This window comes from Zea mays, chromosome 9 (assembly GCF_902167145.1).
Source record: "Zea mays cultivar B73 chromosome 9, Zm-B73-REFERENCE-NAM-5.0, whole genome shotgun sequence".
NCBI classification, from domain to species: Eukaryota; Viridiplantae; Streptophyta; class Magnoliopsida; order Poales; family Poaceae; genus Zea; species Zea mays.
In genome coordinates, this window is record NC_050104.1 from 35929824 (window position 1) to 35950748 (window position 20925).

A 20925-nucleotide genomic window follows, 5' to 3' on the forward strand; every position below is an offset into this window, starting at 1 on the left:
TCAACTGGCTCTACCTTCACTGAATCCTCAAGAAGACATCTTATGAACTCCTCACCGGTAAAAAGCCTAATGTTTTATATTTTAGAGTCTTTGGTAGCAATTGTTTTATTCTTATCAAAAGAAGTAGAAAATCTAAATTTGCTCCTAAGGTTGTAGAAGGCTTTTTACTAGGATATGACTCAAACACAATGGCATATAGAGTCTTCAACAAATCCACTGGATTAGTTAAGGTTTCTTGTGACATTATGTTTGATGAGACTAATGGCTCCCAAATGGAGCAAGTTGATCTTGATGAACTAGATGATGAAGAGGCTCCGTGCGTCGCGCTAAGGAACATGTCCATTGGGGACGTGTGTCCTAAGGAATCCGAAGAGCCCACACAAGCACAAGATCAACCATCATCTTCCATGCAAGCATCTCCACCAACTCAAGATGAGGATCAGGCTCAAGATAATGAAGATCAAGAGGATGAGCCACCTCAAGAGGAGGACAATGATCAAGGGGGTGATGAAGACAAGGAAGATGAGCAAGAAATTCAGGGTCAAAGACCGCCACATCCAAGAGTTCACCAAGCGATTCAAAGAGATCACCCCGTGAACTCAATTATTGGTGACATTCATAAGGGGGTAACCACTTGATCTTGAGTCTCTCATTTTTGTGAACATTACTCTTTTGTGTCCTCTATTGAGCCATACAGGGTGGAGGATGCACTAAAAGATTCGGATTGGGTGTTGGCAATGCAAGAGGAGCTCAACAACTTCACGAGGAATGAGGTATGGCATCTTGTTCTACATCCTAACCAAAATGTTGTAGGTACCGAATGGGTATTCCGCAACAAGCAAGATGAGAATGGTGTGGTGACAAGGAACATAGCCTGACTTATGGCCAAAGGTTACTCACAAGTCGAAGGTTTGGATTTCGATGAAACTTATACACCCGTAGCTAAGCTTGAATCAATTCGTATATTACTTGCCTATGCTACTCACCATGGCTTTAAACTTTACCAAATGGACGTGAAAAGTGCCTTCCTCAATGGACCAATCAAGGAAGAGGTCTATGTTGAGCAACCTCCCGGCTTTGAAGATAGTGAGTACCCTAACCATGTTTACAAACTCTCAAAGGCGCTTTATAGGCTCAAGCAAGCCCCAAGAGCATGGTATGAATGCCTACGAGATTTCCTTATCACTAATGGCTTCAAAGTCAGCAAAGCCGATCCTACTCTCTTTACTAAAACTTATGCAAAAGATTTATTTGTATGCCAAATTTATGTTGATGATATCATATTTGGGTCTACTAACAAATCTACTTGTGAAGAGTTTAGTAGGATTATGATTCAAAAATTCGAGATGTCAATGATGGGGGAGTTGAAGTATTTTCTAGGATTTCAAGTCAAGCAACTCTAGGACGACACCTTCATCAGCCAAACAAAGTACATACAAGACATACTTACCAAGTTTGGAATGAAGGATGCCAAGCCCATCAAGACACCCATGGGAACAAATGGGCATCTCGACCTCGACACGGGAGGTAAGTCCGTAGATCAAAAGGTATATCGGTCGATGATAGGATCTTTACTCTATTTATGTGCATCTCGACCGGATATTATGCTTTCCGTATGCATGTGTGCAAGGTTCCAAGCCGATCCTAAGGAAGTTCACCTTAGGGCCGTGAAAAGAATCATGAGATATTTAGTTTACACTCCTAAGTTTGGACTTTGGTACCCCAAGGGATCCACTTTTGATTTAATAGGATATTCCGATGCTGATTGGGCAGGGTGCAAAATTGATAGGAAGAGCTCATCAGGAACTTGTTAGTTTCTGGGAAGATCCCTGGTGTCTTGGGCTTCAAAGAAACAAAACTTAGTAGCTCTTTCTACTGCCGTAGCCGAGTATATTTCCGCAGGCCATTGTTGCGCGCAATTGCTTTGGATGAGGCAAACCCTCAGGGACTACGGCTACAAATTAAGCAAAGTCCCTCTCCTATGTGATAATGAGAGTGCAATCCGCATGGTGGATAATCCCGTTGAACACAGCCGCACTAAGCACATAGACATTCGGTATCACTTTCTGAGGGATCACCAACAAAGGGGGGATATCGAGATAGCTTATGTTAGCACCAAAGAACAATTAGCCGATATCTTTACCAAACCATTAGATGAGAAAACCTTTAGCAAACTTAGGAATGAGCTAAATATACTTGATTCTCGAAATTTTGATTGAAACATTGCACAGATAGCTTATTCATATACCTTTGATCATATCTCTTTTATGTCTACAACTAATGTGCTTTGATTTCAAGTGTATTTCTATGCTAAGTCGTAGATTGAAAGGGAAATGGAGTACTCGACGAAGACAAGGCTTCCACTCTACTCTACTGGTATCCTTTGTCGTTACTCCGCACTCCAAATTGGTATAATCCTTCACTCTTATTTATTTCTACCAATGGGGAGAAAGTAAACAGGGCTCACAAAGTCTCCGTTTTTGGCGATTAATGCCAAAGGGGGAGAAGATATTAGCCCAAAGCAAAAGGACCGCACCACCACCTTTAAATATTTTTTAGTTGATATATTTCAAATTGGTATGATGATTTTCAATTGGTATATTTTCAAAACTAACATCTAAATATATTTCCAATTGATATCTATTAAAACCCTCCTAAAAGCTAAGAGGAGAATTTCATTAAGGGGGAGTTTTGTTTAAGTCAAAGGAGAAGCATTTGAAATAGGGGGAGAAATTTTCAAATCTTGAAAATGCTTCTCGCAACCTTATTCATATACCTTTGACTATTTGCAAAAGACATTGAAAAGGATTTCCAAAAAAAGGATTTGCAAAAACAAAACAAGTGGTGCAAATGTGGTCCAAAATGTTAAATAAAAGAAAGCAACCATGCATATCTAGTAAAACTATAAATTGGTTTAATTCTAAGTAACCTATGCACTTACCTTATGCAAACTAGTTCAATTCTGCACTTATATATTTGCTTTGTTTTGTGTTGGCATCAAATAGGGTTTAACCTTTTCCTATAAATAATTTTGGTGGTTGAATACCCAACACAAATAATTGGACTAACTAGTTTGCTCTAGATTATATATTCCACAGGTGCATAAATGTTCAACACAAACCAATAAAAGATCAGAGTTAGGGTTCAAAAGCAAAGGAGCAAAAGAACCAAAGGGTGCCCTGATCTGGCGCACCGGACTGTCCGGTGTGCCACCAGACAGTGTCCGGTGTACCAGGACCGTACAACTCCGAACTCGCCACCTTCGGGTTTTTGAGGGCGCGCTCCGCTATAATTCACCGGACTGTCCAGTGTGCCACCGGACTGTCCGGTGCACCAAGCGGAGCAACGGCTACCAGCGCAACGGTCGACTGCAACGGACACCTGCGAATGCTACAGTGCGCGCAGAAGTCAGAGTAGCCGTCAGAGGCGCACCGGACAGTGAACAGTACCTGTTCGGTGCGGCACCGGACTGTTCGGTGCCACTAGAAGACAAAGCTCCAACGGTTGTCCGCGTCTGAACCCTAACGGTTGGGTGACGTGGCTGGCGCACCGGACAGTGTCCGATGCGCCCATCGACAGCAGCCACCCCCAACGGTTGTTTTGGTGGTTGAGGGCTATAAATACCCCCCAACCACCTCCACTCCAACCATCCAAGCATTCAACACATTGCATTCAATACAAGAGCAATAGACTCCACTCCAAAGACATAATTCAAGTGATCCATCCGCTCAAAGTCCCCAATTCAACTCTAGCGCATTAGGACTTATGAGAGGATCATTTGTGTTTCTTCGTTGCTCTTGTTTGCTTGGTTGGCTTTCTTTTCTTTCTCACTTCTTACTCCCAAGTGCTTTGTAAGCGAGGCAAGAGACACCAATTGTGTGGTGATCCTTGCGGGGTCTAAGTGACCCGTGGGATTAAGGAAGAAGCCTCACTCGGTCTAAGTGACCGTTTGAGAGAGGGAAAGGGTTGAAAGAGACCTGGTCTTTGTGACCACCTCAACAGGGACTAGGTTCTTTAGAACCGAACCTCGGTAAAACAAATCGCTGTGTTCATCCACATTATTTCTTTGTTGATTTATTTTCCTCCCTCTCACGGACTTGATATTCATTTAACGCTAACCTCGGCTTGTAGTGTGTGCTTAAGTTTATAATTTTCAGATTTTGCCTATCCACCCCCCCCCCCTCTAGGCGACTTTCAGCCTCAAAACCTGGTGGTGCAATTCTGACAATAATCGAAGGCGACACGTGGCATCATTACAAAGGGTGCATCGAAGCGAAGCAACTTCGTGAAGAGCGTGTGGCTATCAGATCAATATCCTAGGAGTTGGTCCATTTCGCCCTTGGCTAAGTGGATAGTCTCAATGTATCTAGGGGTAGATTAGGAAGGTAGAATAACCATATATAAATAGGAGGGGATGTCTGGTTGTGTAGCCATCTCTTTAAGCATTGGAGCACCCTCATTTTGATTTCACTTAGTCTTATAATTGCTCTAGGTTGGAGATCCTTAGGCGCTTTTGAATCATGGCGTCTATGACTATGGATTTTTAAGAAGTGTGGTCGTAACCACACTTAGTACTTGTGGTTTTATTCCTTGTCCCAAATCTGATTGAGATGAATTCTAGTTTCATTTCTCAACTCCTCTAGTTGTTTTCGTGGTTGGTCTTGATTTCTAGTGTTGTGTTGGATATTTTTCTGTGTTAGAATCATTCATGGGATCTCTGCTCATCTCTGGTATGAATTGATCTCGTACTATGATTGCTTCTAATAGTTTTTGATCGAAATCTCAAAACCCCAACAAAACCCCATTCGAAATCAAGTTTTCTAACCTGGTTTAGAATCTCTGATCTTTTTGTGCTCATACTTCACGAATCACTTCTTCTCCCGCTATGCTTGTTGTCTACATATTTTGAAGTGATTCTATGTCACACCCTAATTTAAGGGCAAACCCAGGCACGTCTGAAATGTGTGCTAGGATCAAGTCTCACACATATGATGACTCATGGTATAGAAAGCAATGTCACATCTTTATTAAATAATAGGTGTTCTGTACAAAATAGCTAAATAAATATATCATATGACGACAACGATCCTCCATTATCCTAGTTGACTGGGAAACGACGACCTAGACCTCTCCATACTCATCGTAGCATCCTTCATGATCTCGAGTGGTACATGTTCTTGACCTGATGTGATTATAGCAATAGTGAGCTCACATACATTCATCACTCAGCAAGTGTGGGGAATAATGTGCATGAGCTCACTTATGGTGGGGGCTCATGTGAAGTGCAAGACTTACCAAGGAAAATGGTTAAGGCTGAGCATTGCTTTTAATAAGTTGGTCAAATTTATTTAGCAATTATCATGTATAAGTGTATACCAACCCAATTTAAATAATTGATCACAATTAATAATAAATCCCATAATGCAATGCAAATGACAGATTAAATTTAATTCCATAAATTAATCATGCGAGAGTCCTGAGTCGTTCTTGACCGTGAGCACGGCTGATATACCAGTTTTGCACTTTGCAGAGGTTGTACCCTTTACCCACAAGCCGTGTATCCCGTCTAGCCAGGGTTTGCAAGGCCCTTAGACACTTGTGAGGTGAATGGCTAGGGATCCACTACGAGGCCTTTACAAAGTTGCACTACCTTAGAAAACTCGCTATGGTTTCTGCGAGAAGGGGGCGATTTAGAAATCCCTCGTCCAAAAAGTCATCGCAGCATGATCGACCCGAGAACCTGCATATACCGGCAGTTCCTCACACCGCCCTTGCCCCTTTCGGGTAAGGCAGTCCTCCACTAGCTTTCATAAATAGTCAGCCAAGGGCCTCCTGTACTGCCCTTGTGGTAGCACTATTATATCAGGTTAAGCTCCATGTTCTAATTAACACAATAAACTTATCATGAACAATAAATAATACATCAATAATGATAAAGCATGATCATAATTGATATATAGCATTAATCTCGAAACCAGGTAGAGCAATAGCAAGACTACACAACAATTCATTTGTATATAAGGTGCATGGTAAACAAAACTAGGTAGCCTATTAGGTCCCATCAATTTAACCTAAGCATGCCACAGTGATTATCAAGATCATTATTAGGGTAAAGAATGTGATCAAGGACACAATTTGCCTTATACTTGCAATAACCTTGTTGTCCCGATGCTGCCCCAAAAGTTGGGCTTCAGATTCCTCGTCGCCTCGCTTCTATGCATAGCAATACATACAAACATGCAAATAATGGATATGGTAACATTACACCAAAGCATAAGAACAAACTATGTAAGAATATTCTACGCGTCGCTACGAGATCGTAGGTTCGAAAACCACTAAAATCGTAGTTATGGTTGAAAAGATGTGGTTTTCTGAAGTTGTAGGTGATTAAACAATGAAACTATATTCTATTAATATAATTCATGTGAGATCATATTTTAGTCAGATTATAATTATAGACAACTTAACTTTGATTAGCAAGATTAATCTATTAAACAAAGGTTAAACAAAATATCCAATAAAAATATGTGATTTGATAAAAAAAAATAGTGTTGTTAGTGTATGGGAAATATTCTTACGAAACCAATGCAACTTGAACAGGTCAAATCGGAATTAAAATGGATTAGTTATGGATTTCCTAAGTTCATGGAATTATTTTCATACTAAGAATTGATTTCTATATTCAATTTACAATTATCTAATTACTGTTGAATGGCGGATACTATTTCTAACAAGTGCAGGGGCTGTTGTGTGAAAATAAGGACCTAACTGTGATAGTCCTTACACACGTGTGGACCGCAGGTTTATTTCAAGAATGTGTAGGGTCTCTTTTGTTGTTTTTGCTCGGTGAAGGGGTATTGTCGTACCAGGGCCGCATGATCGACTACGGGTGTCCCTGATTAGATCTATGAAATTGTGAACCGATACTCAATGCGAGTCATTAGATCTTCATCCAACGACCCCCAATTGGATCCGATCGAAACGCAGACCTGCTTAACCCGGAGCCACACATAACGGGATCGACGACCATGATCAACCAGAGCCGAACATCTAGGAATCCACAGCCTGGTTTTAATGTTGTGAAGGGGTACACAACATTTTCATCCTAACCCTCCGGATTCAAATCAGCGGCTCAACCTTATCTCTCATTTCTCTCTCTTCTCTTGGACAGCAGCGCGACAGTGCCTCCATGCCTAGCGGTGGCGGCTCTGCGATGAGTGGGCGGATCGGACGAACCAGTGGCAAAATCTAGCACAAATGGGTCTTACACATAGGCGAGCACAAGGCGAACTCGGAGGAGGTTCACTAACCGATGGTGGAGGCACTGACGGAGATGGCAACGGTGGATCGCGGATTCCACGGTGGCACGACGAAACGACAGCAAGCAATTGCGATGACTCCGATCAACCCCACGGTACAAGGATGCTACGCGAGCGATCGGTGTACCCCGGCCGTCTTCCCTGACCTCTCTGTGAAGAACTAACGGCGACAAATGCGCGGATTGGCGTCGGTGGCTTCTCTCTTGGCTCGATGCCGCGACGCCTTTGTTTGCTCTCGGATGATAGCAGGTGGGTTGCGGCCTGGTTTTATATGCGAAAAGGGATGCGCCAGTTGTCATCCGGCTAGCAAGGTCTGTGGGCAAAGACGGTTGTGCTGGTAGAGTAGAGCCAAGGTCCCAGCGTGGTTTGCTAACGTGATTCTGTTGAACCAGACGCGGATGAGGCTGCGTGTGTGTGCAGTGCTCGTGAGGCTGAGTGGCAGTGCCCGCGCGTCAGTGGCCAAGTGCCTAACCGCGCTGGGAATGTGGTTTTGGGAAACCACCGTGCTTGATCCACGAAGGCGACAATGGAATGTGGTTTTGGGAAACCACAGTTCTTCAATGGGGGCAAAGTACCTTACTGGAAGATCCGCGTGTCGACATATCTTCAGAGCATTGGCTACCAGGTTTGGGAAATTTGCCTCGATCGTGCTTATGAGGTCCATGGTGCTCAAATCCCTCCACTTCAGATTGAATTCCATTGAATTCCATGATTCGAACAACAAAGCCTGCAATGCATTGTTCTCTTGTCTCTCGCTTTTTGAGTTTGAAAGAGTTAGACATTTGGATATGGCTCATGATATTTGGACTACCCTAGAGAAATTTTATGAGGATACCGACCACGTGAAAACCAGACTCTTTGAAACCTACTGTCGAGAGTATGAGAACTTTGTGCAGTTGACTGGAGAGACCTTCAACACCATGTTTTCTCGGTTCCATGCGATTGTCAACAAGATGCCCACGAACAAGGCCCAATTGCCCTATGACAATAACGAGAGAGCACTCAAGATACAACATGCTCTAGATCAGAGGGTTTGGGAGATGAAGGTCTCGGTGATCATTGAGTCCCCCAAATATGAGACCCTCACCGTGGATGAGCTCTTTAGAAGCTCAAATCCACTAAGATTGACCACCACACTTGGGCCAAGATTAAGAACCCTCGTGCACCCACCATGGCCCTTGTCTCTAGAGGTGGGTCTTCCTCTAACCCTTCACCTGCTCTATTTGTTTTGTCCTCTTTGCTATCCATTATAGAGGAGCAGGTTGAGAGCCTTAGGGATGAGGAGCTGGCGCTTATTACCAATCGGTTCATGTAGTTTCACAACAACCTCTTGAATTGGTGGCGTGGCGGGGGCCAAGGATGGTTGCTTCAACTATAGAGACCCTGACCACTTCATCACCAATTGCCCCAAGATGAAGGGCAAGCCGTAGGCCTACAAGCGCAACCACCACTCTAGTCGACACAAGGACAAGCGTGACTATACCTCCAGCGCACAAGTCCAGTGGAAGGTTTGACAAGAGGCGCTCAAGAAGAAGTACCTCTAGAAGGCCAATATCAAGGAGCGTGCTTTCCTTGCCTCCATCGGCGACCTCAATATGACTCCAATGACACTTCTTCCTCGAGTGATGAGGAGCTCAAGAGGCGGGTTGAGGACAAGCTCAATGAACTCCACTTCTTCGTCGACACCACAGGAGGCCTCTACACTATGGTACTTGGTGAGGATGTAGTGGGTGGTGGTGACAAGGACACCGACGATGACTCCGCCTCTAAGGTATCACGTTCTACCAAAGATCTCACTACTGAGGTAGATGAGCTCATGACTACTTTGGCTAGTCAAGACAAGTTACTTAGACTTGTTGCTCATGAGAGGAAATAATACAAGAGCAAGTATGAGACAACACTGAGGGAACTTGAGTCTGCAAGAGCTTCTTTAGTGGTGTCCCACAAGACTGAATGTGATGGGTGCACTCTTCACATGCTTAAATTAGCATCTAGATTGGGCAGTGGAAACATAACATCATTCGTATCACATTTTCCTACACATAGATGTGTTGATTTATAACTAAAATACAGATGTAAAATTTATCCTAAAACAAAAAGATTTAGAATCGTCCAAAGATAAACTATAAGTTCGATCGATTTCATATAAAAACAATAATATTTATAACATCAAATTGACACCATTTGATATATTCCATAATTTCTCTTTGATGTTGTAGAATATTCTGACTTACGAAAGATATCCGAGATTTGTTATATTTTGCAATGAAGGGACACTTGCCCTGTTTATCACCAGGATGGATTGCGGCAATCTCGTTTAGTTGCAGTTTCATTTAAATGGTAAAATTATCAAAGTAAGAAAAGAATGGGTGAAATAAAGGTGAAATAATGTTTTAGAGAAGTTGCTCACTTGTAAATACTATTATAGAGAAACCTAATCTATTAATACTATTATAGAAAAGCCACTTTAAATAAATACTATAAAGCAAATAACTCGTAACTAAGATGGAAAAAAAGAAAGGAAAAGAGAGACAGGGAAGTCAAAGAAATAGACAGGCTGTTCAATAGTTGTTAGTGTTGTTGTAGCCGATGAAATTGTTGCGGTACCGCATCCCGTACTGTTCATAGAATGTGTCTCCGTAGTTGACAGCCTTGATCTCGACCATTCGCCGCTTGCTGTCCACCTCCTGGACCGCACCAAAGACGACCTCGTTTGTAGCCTCACAACTCTGCTCGTAAAACGTCTGGGGGCCTGCAGAGCACTGCCTGTGCTGCTGCAGGTGCTGCTGCTGCTGCTGGTGATACAGCTGCTGGTCCGGCTGCTGCTGAGGGAGACGGTGACCGTCCCAGCTGTTGAAATACGGGTGCCCATGGCGGACGTAGTGGATCTTCTCGGAGCTGTAGTTCTTCTGAGGGGCTGGTGCTCTCGTGTCCAGCGCCGGAGGTGGTTCGTCGTGTGGGATGGCATAGCTTTCTTGCACCGGCCAAGGGTTAGCTCTTCGTTGCTGCTGATGGTATGGGTTGCTCAGGCTCTTCTTCTTGAAACCAAATACCTCAGCCACAGATGATTTTGCCCCTCCAACAAGTTTTCCAGCTGAGGTGAAGAACCCCTCTTCAGGTTCCTGTCTTGCAGTTTCTTCTCTTGGGATGAATGGTTGACGAACATAAGGGTTTAAAGGTTTCTGGTATGGAGGGATACTTGCAATGCTGGGTCTTGGAGGCGCTTGAGGTTTCTGTAAGGTAAAATTTTAGCTTAATAAAGATGCATCTGTAAATTAATACATGAGTGACATGATTAAAGATATTTCATTTGGTTATTTCTTTTTCTACTTTAACAATAGTCTAAGATATGATAACAAATTAAATTGTCATATATACTTTTTATGCACTCTTCTATAGATGTGTCTTCAACTCGGCCGGAGAGGGAATGACCGCCTATCAGAGAAAAGACCGAAATAATGGTCCCAGCCGAGAAAATCCATGAACCGTGGCCCCATCACTAACGACGTCAACGGTTCACTCTGTAATGACCCAACCGGAGGGTGACGCACAGGACATCATAATCGGAGAGCGGATGGAGCACAACGAGAGGATTTTTTAACCAAGCCGAAAAATTTGCCCCCGGGGAAACCGAACCCGAGACTTAAAGGTGCTACTCCGAAGCCTTTAACCACTAGACTAGAGGTTGACTTCAGAATCAGTACATTATCATTGTTCAATTATCTAACTAACAGAATCAGTTATCAAAAGCTGAAATATCATCTAAACATCTATTACTTGAACCATACAAGGTTTGCATTTTAAATGTTATGGCACACATCCAGTTCTAGCAGCTGTGAGGACTGGTATCAGACATATCGAGTGCACAGGCTGCAGCCACAAGATTATGAATCTAAGAATATTAGCTGTAGCGTAACCAAAGGTTGATGGTGAAATATGCATGTAGCAGAGTGCTGGCTTAGAGCAAGCCTACAAACTGTGGTCCAAACACTAGTTATAAATTCTAAAAAAGTACCACAAACTTACATTGATTGTTGACGGCATTCCTAAAAGCCGGTGTTGGAGCAATGCAAGCATATAACCAAAGAAACCAGCAGCACAAAGCAATGCAAACCCTGTGAGCATTCAAAATCAAAAGTAATTACTAGTCAATTTTTACAGGTCCCTTGTCATTTTTGCTGTCATTTGAGCGCTGAATGCAGTGACCCTATGACTGGCTTTACAGAGCAGAAGTAAAATATGGTCAATTAATACGAGTGGAGAGCTAAGTGTCATGTACCTAGTGGAAAACCAGCTTCATACTGATATGCACAGTCATCATCGTTCAGTGGAATTTCTCGAATTGCTTGGTTTCCTCTATCAATGACCAAGAGAGAGCAGGTACTGCTGATGTATTGGACTTCAAAATCGGTTGAGAATTTTGCATCATCACTGACACTGGGCTCATCTATGTACCCTCCTCTAATTGATTTCCCCCCAGCAATGGTTGTAACCCCTAAATATTATAATACAGTTTGTCAAGAACTTAATCGACAATAAAATAAACAAGGATATTTACAATAGATATCTCCACAAGAAGATCCAAAGAAATTTTCCCTAAAGCCAGATTCAATTAGAAATTTAGAATAAAGATTGGTAATCTCTACTGAAGAAAGTAGATTGAATAGTTTATTCCGAAGGAAATTAGTTACAAGAGAAACATGAATATGCTAAAAGGATTTAGACATAAAAAACCAACAGTGATTCAGTGAAGGTCAAATAATTGTAGAAATTTGAACCAAATTATATTGCTAATCAAGAGTAGGGCTGGACAAAATGCTCGTGGTTCGCTGGCTCGCTCGGTTCATGGTCAGCTTGGCTCGGATCGGATCGGCTCGTTTGAATTTTTCACGAGCTGAGCTGACATTCTAGCTCGGTTCGTTAACAAGCCAACTCGCAAGCTAAACGAGCTAGCATATTCCAACAAAACGAAACTATATGTGTATCATTTACAGAATAATTGGTGAACATGTTATATATATGTGAGGTGTCTATGGCTTATGAATTAAACTAATAATTAATGAACTATGTCTATGTGTTAATTTGGTCTATACAAATATAATTATGGGTTAAACTGATAAACATGTATGTGAATTGTGAATTAATGAACGATGAATTATGCTAATTTGGTGTTATATTGACGTGGTTTGTGAAACTATGAGTATAATTACTATTTTCTATTGTTAAATTAGTTTGAAATTAACTAAAAAATAATTATTATATATATTTTATTTTTTATGCTCTGGCTCGCGAGCTAAACGAGTCAGCTCGAGCTCATAAACGAGCCGAGCCGAGCCGAGCTGACTCTGTGGCTCGTTACCTTAACGAGCCAGCTCGAACTCGGACGAGCCGAGTCGAGCTGGCTCCAGAGGCGAGCCCAGAATTTCAAGTATGAGTATTCAAAATTTTGGTAGAACATATTTTTTTTGACAATCTAAAATCACACTACTGTACTGTATGATCGGTTGAACGGTACAGAAATAAAGAATGCTAGTGAAAACCAAAGTTTAGACAAAATAGCTGTAAAATAGTATGATTTTATGCTTTTTATAATATTTTAGCTTATATACATAATATATATATATATATATATATATATATATATATATATATATATATATATATATATATTTGTTTTGCCAAAAATAATGAGTATTCAATTGAATACCCTTGTTTGCATATAGACCCGCCACTGGCTGGCTCGTTATCTACCCCTAATCAAGAGCCGAGAGTAGAATGCTGGTTAGATATCCTTCCACCACAATCTACTCTACGTATCAACTACTCTATTTATTTTGTAGTGATTTGTTTTATCACTCAAAGTCGTTTGAGCGTGGCTAAAAATTTTACATTTTCGAATAAATATTTTGAATAAGACGAGTGATTAAAGGTTTTTTAAAAAGTCAACGGCGTCATATATTTATGAATGAATGTAGTACTAAATAACTGCTGGAGAAACAATACTTCCAAATGGGCCATTTAGTTTACCTGTGTCACTGATCTTTCTTATTGCCATGTTCATAGCATCTGCAACATAAATGTTGCCCCTATCATCCACAGTGAACCCCTTAGGATGGTTCATCCTCGCTTCTCGCAGTCTTCCATCAACATGGCCAGATAAACCTTCTGGAGAACCAGCAAGGAGCTTTGGTCTGCTATCTGCATTGTTGAATCCAATTTCAGAAGATCCATCAGATTCTGATTGCTTGGATATAATCTGGGAAGCATCTCATGCTAAAAAAACATGAATGGCAACTTCATCACTATCCTAAAATAAAAGTCGTCTTGTTGCAGTGAGGGAAGTGAGACTGACATAGCATTTGCTCATAGTGGAGGTACAGTGTAAAATTTCCAATTGTACCTACCTTTAGTGACATGAGATGAGACAGGAGATATTGCTAACAATTTAAGGGAACCAAATCATAGAAACATTTTTCCTAGTGAAGAGGTCTATTTGCTCAACTTCTGATATGTGAAACAGGAAGTAAGGGAGCTGATTTCTCATATGCCTGATTTTGAAGGGTTTTTCAGGCGATGATAGCAGCCATTAGGTCTTAGATGTCGTTTGATTCATATATTTGTAACGTGAACAGTAATCGATAACGTTAAACCATGTTTGTTTAAATCCAACAGTAATCAGATACCACACTAGAAACTAATACCGTCATATCCAAACTTGTTACCGCTGGTAATCGAACGTGAATCATTACCGTTGCTATTTATGTTACATTTGGTGAACTAAACAACACCTTAAGTCTAACCATCTAGAAAACCAGCACTATACATCTACTTTCTCTTCTCAATCCTTGATTCCAGGCACCTGTGCTATAGGAAACGTGAGGAAGTAAACCAGCACATCAACAAAGGGAAGTGAAGGAGAAAAAAAAACCTGCACGAGAACGATGGTTCCATAAACATGGGGAACGATCGCAAACAGCTATTATTTCATATTGTCCATACTATAGCAATGAACAAAATAGTAGGCATTTCGCAATCGAGGAACAGCGCTTGATGAAGTCAGCATGCAACATCAGCCCCTACCAACCACCACCAATAACTCCCTCCCTAACTACTCACATCACCGAGGGAAGCATCATCGAGGGAAGCAGAATCCCATGAAGACTGGAAAACCTGAAAAGGACAGGGAGTGGTCGGAGGCAGAGCGTGCTCACATGGTGACAACGGCAGCTGGACCCTGTAGATGTTGCTGTTGATGGAGTCGAGCAGGAGGAGGTCGCCGGCGCGGTTGATCTGGGCGGCGTGCGGCTCGATCCCCAGCTTGCTGCCGTCGAACACCGTGTCCACCGCGTACCCGCCCTCGTACCGCACCATGGACCGCCCCGCCACGGACGCCGTCGCTGCCGCCGACACCGCCAGAGACCGGAAGAGCAGGCACACCCGGTGAGGAAACAAGAATCAGAGAGGGAAAAGACGACGCCACGGTCCGGCGATTACCCGTCTTGGTGGCGGCCGATTTGAGCGACCACAGCTGCTTGGCCACCGCCGACGCCGTGGTGGACAGGAGCCTGCCCGCAAGCCCTGCCATCCGACGTGGAATAAGACTAATCAGCAAAGGAAGCGCAGCGAACGAGACGGTGGGGCCGCAGAAGGAGCTCACTTGCGGGGTACGAGGACGTGGCGAACGCGGATGGGAAGAAGGCGCCGAACAGGAGTGCGGCGGCCAGGAGCGCCACTCGCCCTGGCGCCGCCATAGCAACCATTTGCTTACTTGCTCTGCCTCTGGGCTGACAGAGTAATGCAAGAACCAAGAGCCGAGAGAGGGAGGAGCTTGCAGGGGGGGAGTGGTGCCTGTGCTTATGGTGAAGGGAAACGTGAAGAGGGCGAGGAGGCCATTTGGGGACAAAGTAAAGAAGGTTCAGAAAGCACCAAGGATGCGGCCTCTTTTGGGGCCCGGCATTTCCCGCTCGCCGTCGCTGGGTGGAAAAGGAGGGAAGAGAGACGCAAGAGGGAGACAGAGAAGGCGTATAAGCGACGAGGGAGGGAAGAGTGACGAGAGAGACGACGAGGGGTCTGCTTAACGAGCACATTTTATCATTTTATCCGCGTGTCCATAGCTAAAAACCCTATATGGTGCAGATTTGAGTGAGTTTATAACCGTGGATACCGCTATGAATTTGATTTTCAATTCGATAGGTTTTTCCTCGTGGATATGAAAATGTTATACCCGTGCCGGTAAACCCACATACCCGTAATATATATATATATATATATATATATATATATATATATATATATATATATATATATATATATATATATATATATATATATATATAAAATTATAATTATAATTATATGCCCGCGAAAATACCTATGGATTTGTGGCACCCGCGGGTAGCGGATATGAGTAGCATATTGTACCCGTCATGTGTAACGGATACTGGTGTGGGTTTAATAGCAAACCCACGGATGCGGGTTTGAAAACCCTCTACCCACGGGTTTCAAACCCGTTGCCATCCCTATGTCTGCCGGTGACGCTCTCACCCGCTGGCCGCCACTGCTCTTATTACTCGCTATACCTGTACATGTGGGCTGGTGTGACGGGCACGACACAAGCCCACAAAAGCATATCACCAATTATGGGTCGTGTCGTGCCAGCACTGGGCTCAGCCGTCGGCCCACAGCACGACCCACAATTAGTTATGTATGCCAGACCAGCCCAAATAGCCTAGAATATCTTAGTGTGCCAGAACAGCCCATATACATACAACAATAATACATAAACATAAAGTATATAATATATAAAATGACCAATAGCTATTTTGTGGTTGTCACGTTATTACCTTTGGTCAGAAAGAAGAAAGACTACAACTAGCTCAGAAATAATATTTAGTTCTCTGTTCAATATTTAGTTGAGTACTATACAACCATAAGAAATACATATACAATGATCATCATCACTATCCCCGTCTTGCCTTCGAAGGCCCATTGAAGCTCTGGATTCTCCAAGTTGTGTTAGTCCTATGTGCTTTGACATGCCTTAGTTAAATACTAAGTCTATGTTTAGTGTGCTTCGATGGGCCTTAGTTAAATGGGTCGTGCCAGGCCGGCCCGTGGGTTTGACTTGAGGCCCAGGCACGGGCCACACATTGGGTCGTGCCAGACCCAGGCCCACAATTATGTTGGGTTATGCCTGGAATTGTGTGCTTTGAGTCGGTCTATTAGGCACAACACAAATGTACACCTATACTACTCGCCGCCTTGCCTTCGACTATACATGTCCAGATGGGTAAAATAGTGAGGTCTAAACATTTGAATAAGTTGCACACACCTATTATAATGTCTTTAGCACTTTGATTTGGTCTCCAACTTAGTTTCTTGAGAAAAGTGCCTTTTGACTTAGTTTGAGACAAAATAGGAATCATGGTGAAAAGATAAGAAAGATGTGAGTTTCCATGACTTAGTTCAATTGATTATACTCTAACAATGTTTGTCTACTCTAACAATGTTTGTCTATGTCGTAGGAAAGCTCCAAAGAACTGCCAAAACAAAGTGGAGAAGTTTAGCTCAAATGAGCTAAGTCTCGGCTGATCTAGGGCTCACCAGATCGGTCCGGTGGTACACCAGACCGAGTTACCAGAGAGCCCCTCAGGAGGCTTTGGGGGCCTAGCACATTGGAGCTTGCACCAGACCTCGACTACAAGAAAGAAGTTGTAACTAGGATTTTTTCTTTAAAAATCACCAGACCATGGTCCGGTGGTGCATCGAACCTCATGGGTAACGGCTACTTCGGGCTTTGACGAACAAACAATGGCTAGCTGACGTGTAAGACAGTTCGGTGCAAGGCAGTTATGGAAGCCACCAATCAGAATCCTGTAGTGTGTGCTACTTTACCTGGTCCGGTGCGTCATTGTGCAGAGCAGTTTTTGGAGGAAATAAGCAACGACTAGTTGGGGTTTTTGGGCTATAAATAGCCCCCCTAACCAGCCTACTTGACCACCCAACATTATTAAGAGCTACACATCACTCTGATTCATTTGTGTAGCACCGTCATTAGATTCTAGAGAGATTCTAGCACCTTTTTGAGTTGAGATAGACATCTTTTGAGTTGTGCTAGTGTTCTTGGTGTTGTGTTGTTGCATTTTGCTCTTGTGTTGTGTTCTACTTCTCTCTCTCTCTTACTATTCTTGGAGATTGTGCTCCCATCAAACTTGTGTACGGTTGCAAGAGACTTCGATCTATGGAGATCCTTGCGAGGAGATTATTTGATAAGGAAGACTGTGGGCTCAAGTTGATCATTTGATCACTTGAGAGGTGTTGAGTGCAACCATTGTCCTTTAGAACACCACAACATCGAGTAGGCAAGTATTTGAGGTTTGACCAAACCACCAAAAATCGTTGTGTCTTGTGTGCTCTATTCTTATTGTGATTTGTTCTTTCTCTCTACTCTAAAGTTCTTGATCTACACTTGAGTTTTTGCCCTTGGACTAGTTCGGAAATTAAGTTGGGCATCAAATGCAAGAACTTCCCCACCTCTTTTTATTCTCTTGGATCTTGGCTTTACACTAATCATTAGTTTGGATCCAACTTTGTTTTATGTTGTGATTATTTTAGGATCACCTATTCACTCCCCTCTAGGTGACTATCAAAGACAACAAACAAAATAAGAGAGAGGGAAAGAAAGGATAAGATAAAAATAGAAAATATAAAGGAGAGGCACATATATAAAGTCAATGGGATTCATTAAAAGACAGTTTAAATGAAGAGGATGAAAAAGTAGCAAGTATAGCCACTCAAAAGACATCCAACAAGTCAAGGCTATTCAATAATTTATCTAATGATGAAGATCTCTCCCCTCACATTTGTCTCATGGCTAAGGGTGGGAAGGTAAAATCCAAAACTCTCTCTATTGATAGCTCATCTAGTAAAGAATATAGTTGCAATGAATTTAGTGATGACGAAATGGTTAAATTTATTAGAAAGCTAGATGGCCAAAACAAACTCTTTATCTCTAAATTGATGGGTGAACTTGAAAGTGTTAAAGATGAGTTTGACACAATTGAAGAAACTTCGATTAAGCAAGGAGCTCTTTACATTGATAATAAAAAGATCTTGTTTTTGAAAGACGTGAAAAAGAAGCTTTACACAAGGTGTTAGCCAAAGAGCAAGAGAAACATGCTATCATGAAGAGAAAATATAATGAACATAAGCAAAAAATATTGTAATATTGATGAGGAATACATTGGGTTGAAATTCATTTGAATGCTCTACATGCTATCTGTTAAAAAACATTCTAAAAAAGAGATATATCAGTTTCTTATTCAAATAATAAAGTTTGTGAAAGATGTGCTCATGTTGCATTAGATTATAAAAGACACTAAATTATTAATATTGCTCAATGACTTATATTATGCATCTACCTGTAACACCTCGTCCAATCTCGGACCAGCGGTACTTACTCCTGGTAGCTCTCTAGGATCATATATTGTCCCCACAGACCAACACGAGTCTTTTGTGCGCACTTTGTCCTCACTTATACGCACCTGATAAAACTTCCCGGTCGGTCACCCATCCCAAATTGCTCCAAGCTAAGCACACTTAACTTGTAGGTTCTTTCGAGATAGGCTTCCGAAAAAAGACGCACCTTGTTGATATGAGTATTCTATTAATTCTATTAAGCCTTGGGCCAGGATATCACCATCTCAGGGCCCAGGATATCACAATCCACCCCCTTAGAAGACTGACGTCCTCATCGGTTAACCCCAATCCAGGAACCTCCCTCTTAGCCACATATGTGTGTCTAGTGTCGTCATATGCCATGCCATGTGACCACTCCGGGGCACATGTGCCATGCACCATATACATGAACCCCTAACCCACACATGCCCATGAAACCGCGAGGGTCGGCTCTGATACCACTTGTAACACCCCGTCCAATCCCGGACCAGGAGTACTTACTCCTGGCAGCTCTCTAGGATCATATATTGTCCCCACAGACCAACACGAGTCTTTTGTGCGCACTTCGTCCTCACTCGTGCGCACCTGAGAAAACATCCCAGTCAGTCAGCCATCCGAAATTTCTCTAAGCCAAGCACGCTTAACTTGGAGGTTCTTTCAAGATAGGCTTCCGAAAAAGAAGATGCACCTTGTTGATATGAGTACTCTATTAATTCTATTAAGCCTGAGGAAAGCAACAACGATCACAACTCGATGGTACGTGCAGAGTGCGTCAGAGACATAAGGGATTGCTTAGGTTCAGGCCGCTCGGTGTTGTAATATCCTACATCATGTGGTTTCTGACTCTGTGCGATTGAGTCCTCTCTGGATTACAGGGAATGTCTAGAGGAAGACGATGAGTTCTATGAGTGTCTATATTGTTTTCGTTGGGTCCCCTCTTCAGCCTTATTATCGACTAAATTGTGAAAGGGAAATGTGCCCTTGGGCCATTTCTAGTATATTTTGGTGATTAAGTGTCCAACACATATTAAGTGGGTTATTATATGCCAAATGATGAATGAAGTGCAAATCAACAAAAAGGTATGTTTCTAGACTTAGTACATTTGTTTTGAGTACTAATGAACTTATCTAAGTGCTAGAAACAGGAAAAGAAAAAGATTGAAAGAGAGTGCCTATGTGCAGCCAAGTCTCAGCACAGTCTGGCACACCGGACTGTCCGGTGGTGCACCGGACAGAGTCCGATGGTGCACCGGACAATGTCTGGTGCGCCAGGCTGTTCTCTGGCGAACGGGCCACTCTCGGGAAAACTTCGGTGGTGTACGGCTATAATTCACTGGACTATCCGGTGGTGCACCGGACTATCCTGTGAGCCAACGGCCGCCAGCGCAACGGTCGGCCGCCAAATCCGCGGGCGACGCGTGGCCCGCTCCAATGGTCGGTAGGGGGCACCGGACAGTGTCCAGTGCACCAACTAGCCTGGAGTTGCAACGGTCGGGTGCGCCAGAATAGGAAGGAGATCGCACACCGGACATGAACAGTGCCTATCCGGTGGTGCACCGGACTGTCCGGTGCACCACCCGACAGAAGGCAAGAATTGCCTTCCTTGTTGGCTTCCAACGGCTCCTAGCTGCCTTGGGGCTATAAAAGGATCCCCTAGGCGCATGGAGGAGCAACCCAAGCATTCTTTGATCATTCCTAAGCACCAAGACTCCATTATTGCGCATTCTATTCTTTGAGATAGTGACTTGAGCTCCAATTGAGTAGAGAACTCCTTGAGTTGTGTTTTGAGCTCAAGTTGTGGCTTATGTGCGTGATTGTGCTCTGGTTTTGAGTTTGTGTGTGTTGCTCTTCCCTCCTTTACTTCTGTGCTTCTTTGTGATCATCAATTGTAAGGGCGAGAGGCTCCAAGTTGTGGAGATTCCTCGCAAATGGGAGAAAGTATAAGAAAGAAGAACACCGTGGTATTCAAGTTGATCATTGGATCACTTGAAAGGGGTTGAGTGCAACCCTCGTCCATTGGGACGCCACAACGTGGAAGTAGGCAAGTGTTATACTTGGCCGAACCACAGGATAACTCGTGTGTCTCTTGTGATTGCTTTTCTGTGTGATTATTGTGACTCGCAAGAGCTCGCTCTATAGCCACTTGGTT

At 42.9% G+C, this 20925-nt stretch overlaps 1 protein-coding gene and 1 long non-coding RNA gene across 2 annotated transcripts; both read right to left on the reverse strand.

The window, feature by feature from the left end:
• Positions 1–5006: 5006 nt before the first annotated feature.
• On the reverse strand, positions 5007–7593 carry LOC111590127 (uncharacterized). Its single transcript, XR_002749211.2, has 2 exons — positions 7311–7593; positions 5007–5182 (listed from the first exon to the last, which is right to left on the reverse strand). It is a non-coding gene; the product is annotated as an uncharacterized lncRNA (long non-coding RNA).
• Positions 7594–9674: 2081 nt separating this feature from the next.
• LOC100384592 (uncharacterized) lies at positions 9675–15133 on the reverse strand. The gene is made up of 7 exons (NM_001397525.1): positions 14977–15133; positions 14814–14897; positions 14531–14716; positions 13347–13517; positions 11599–11814; positions 11346–11434; positions 9675–10552 (listed from the first exon to the last, which is right to left on the reverse strand). Exons 1-7 carry the CDS (start codon positions 15077–15079, stop codon positions 9881–9883), a joined length of 1521 nt encoding a protein of 506 aa, NP_001384454.1. The 5' UTR covers positions 15080–15133; the 3' UTR covers positions 9675–9880.
• Positions 15134–20925: the final 5792 nt, after the last annotated feature.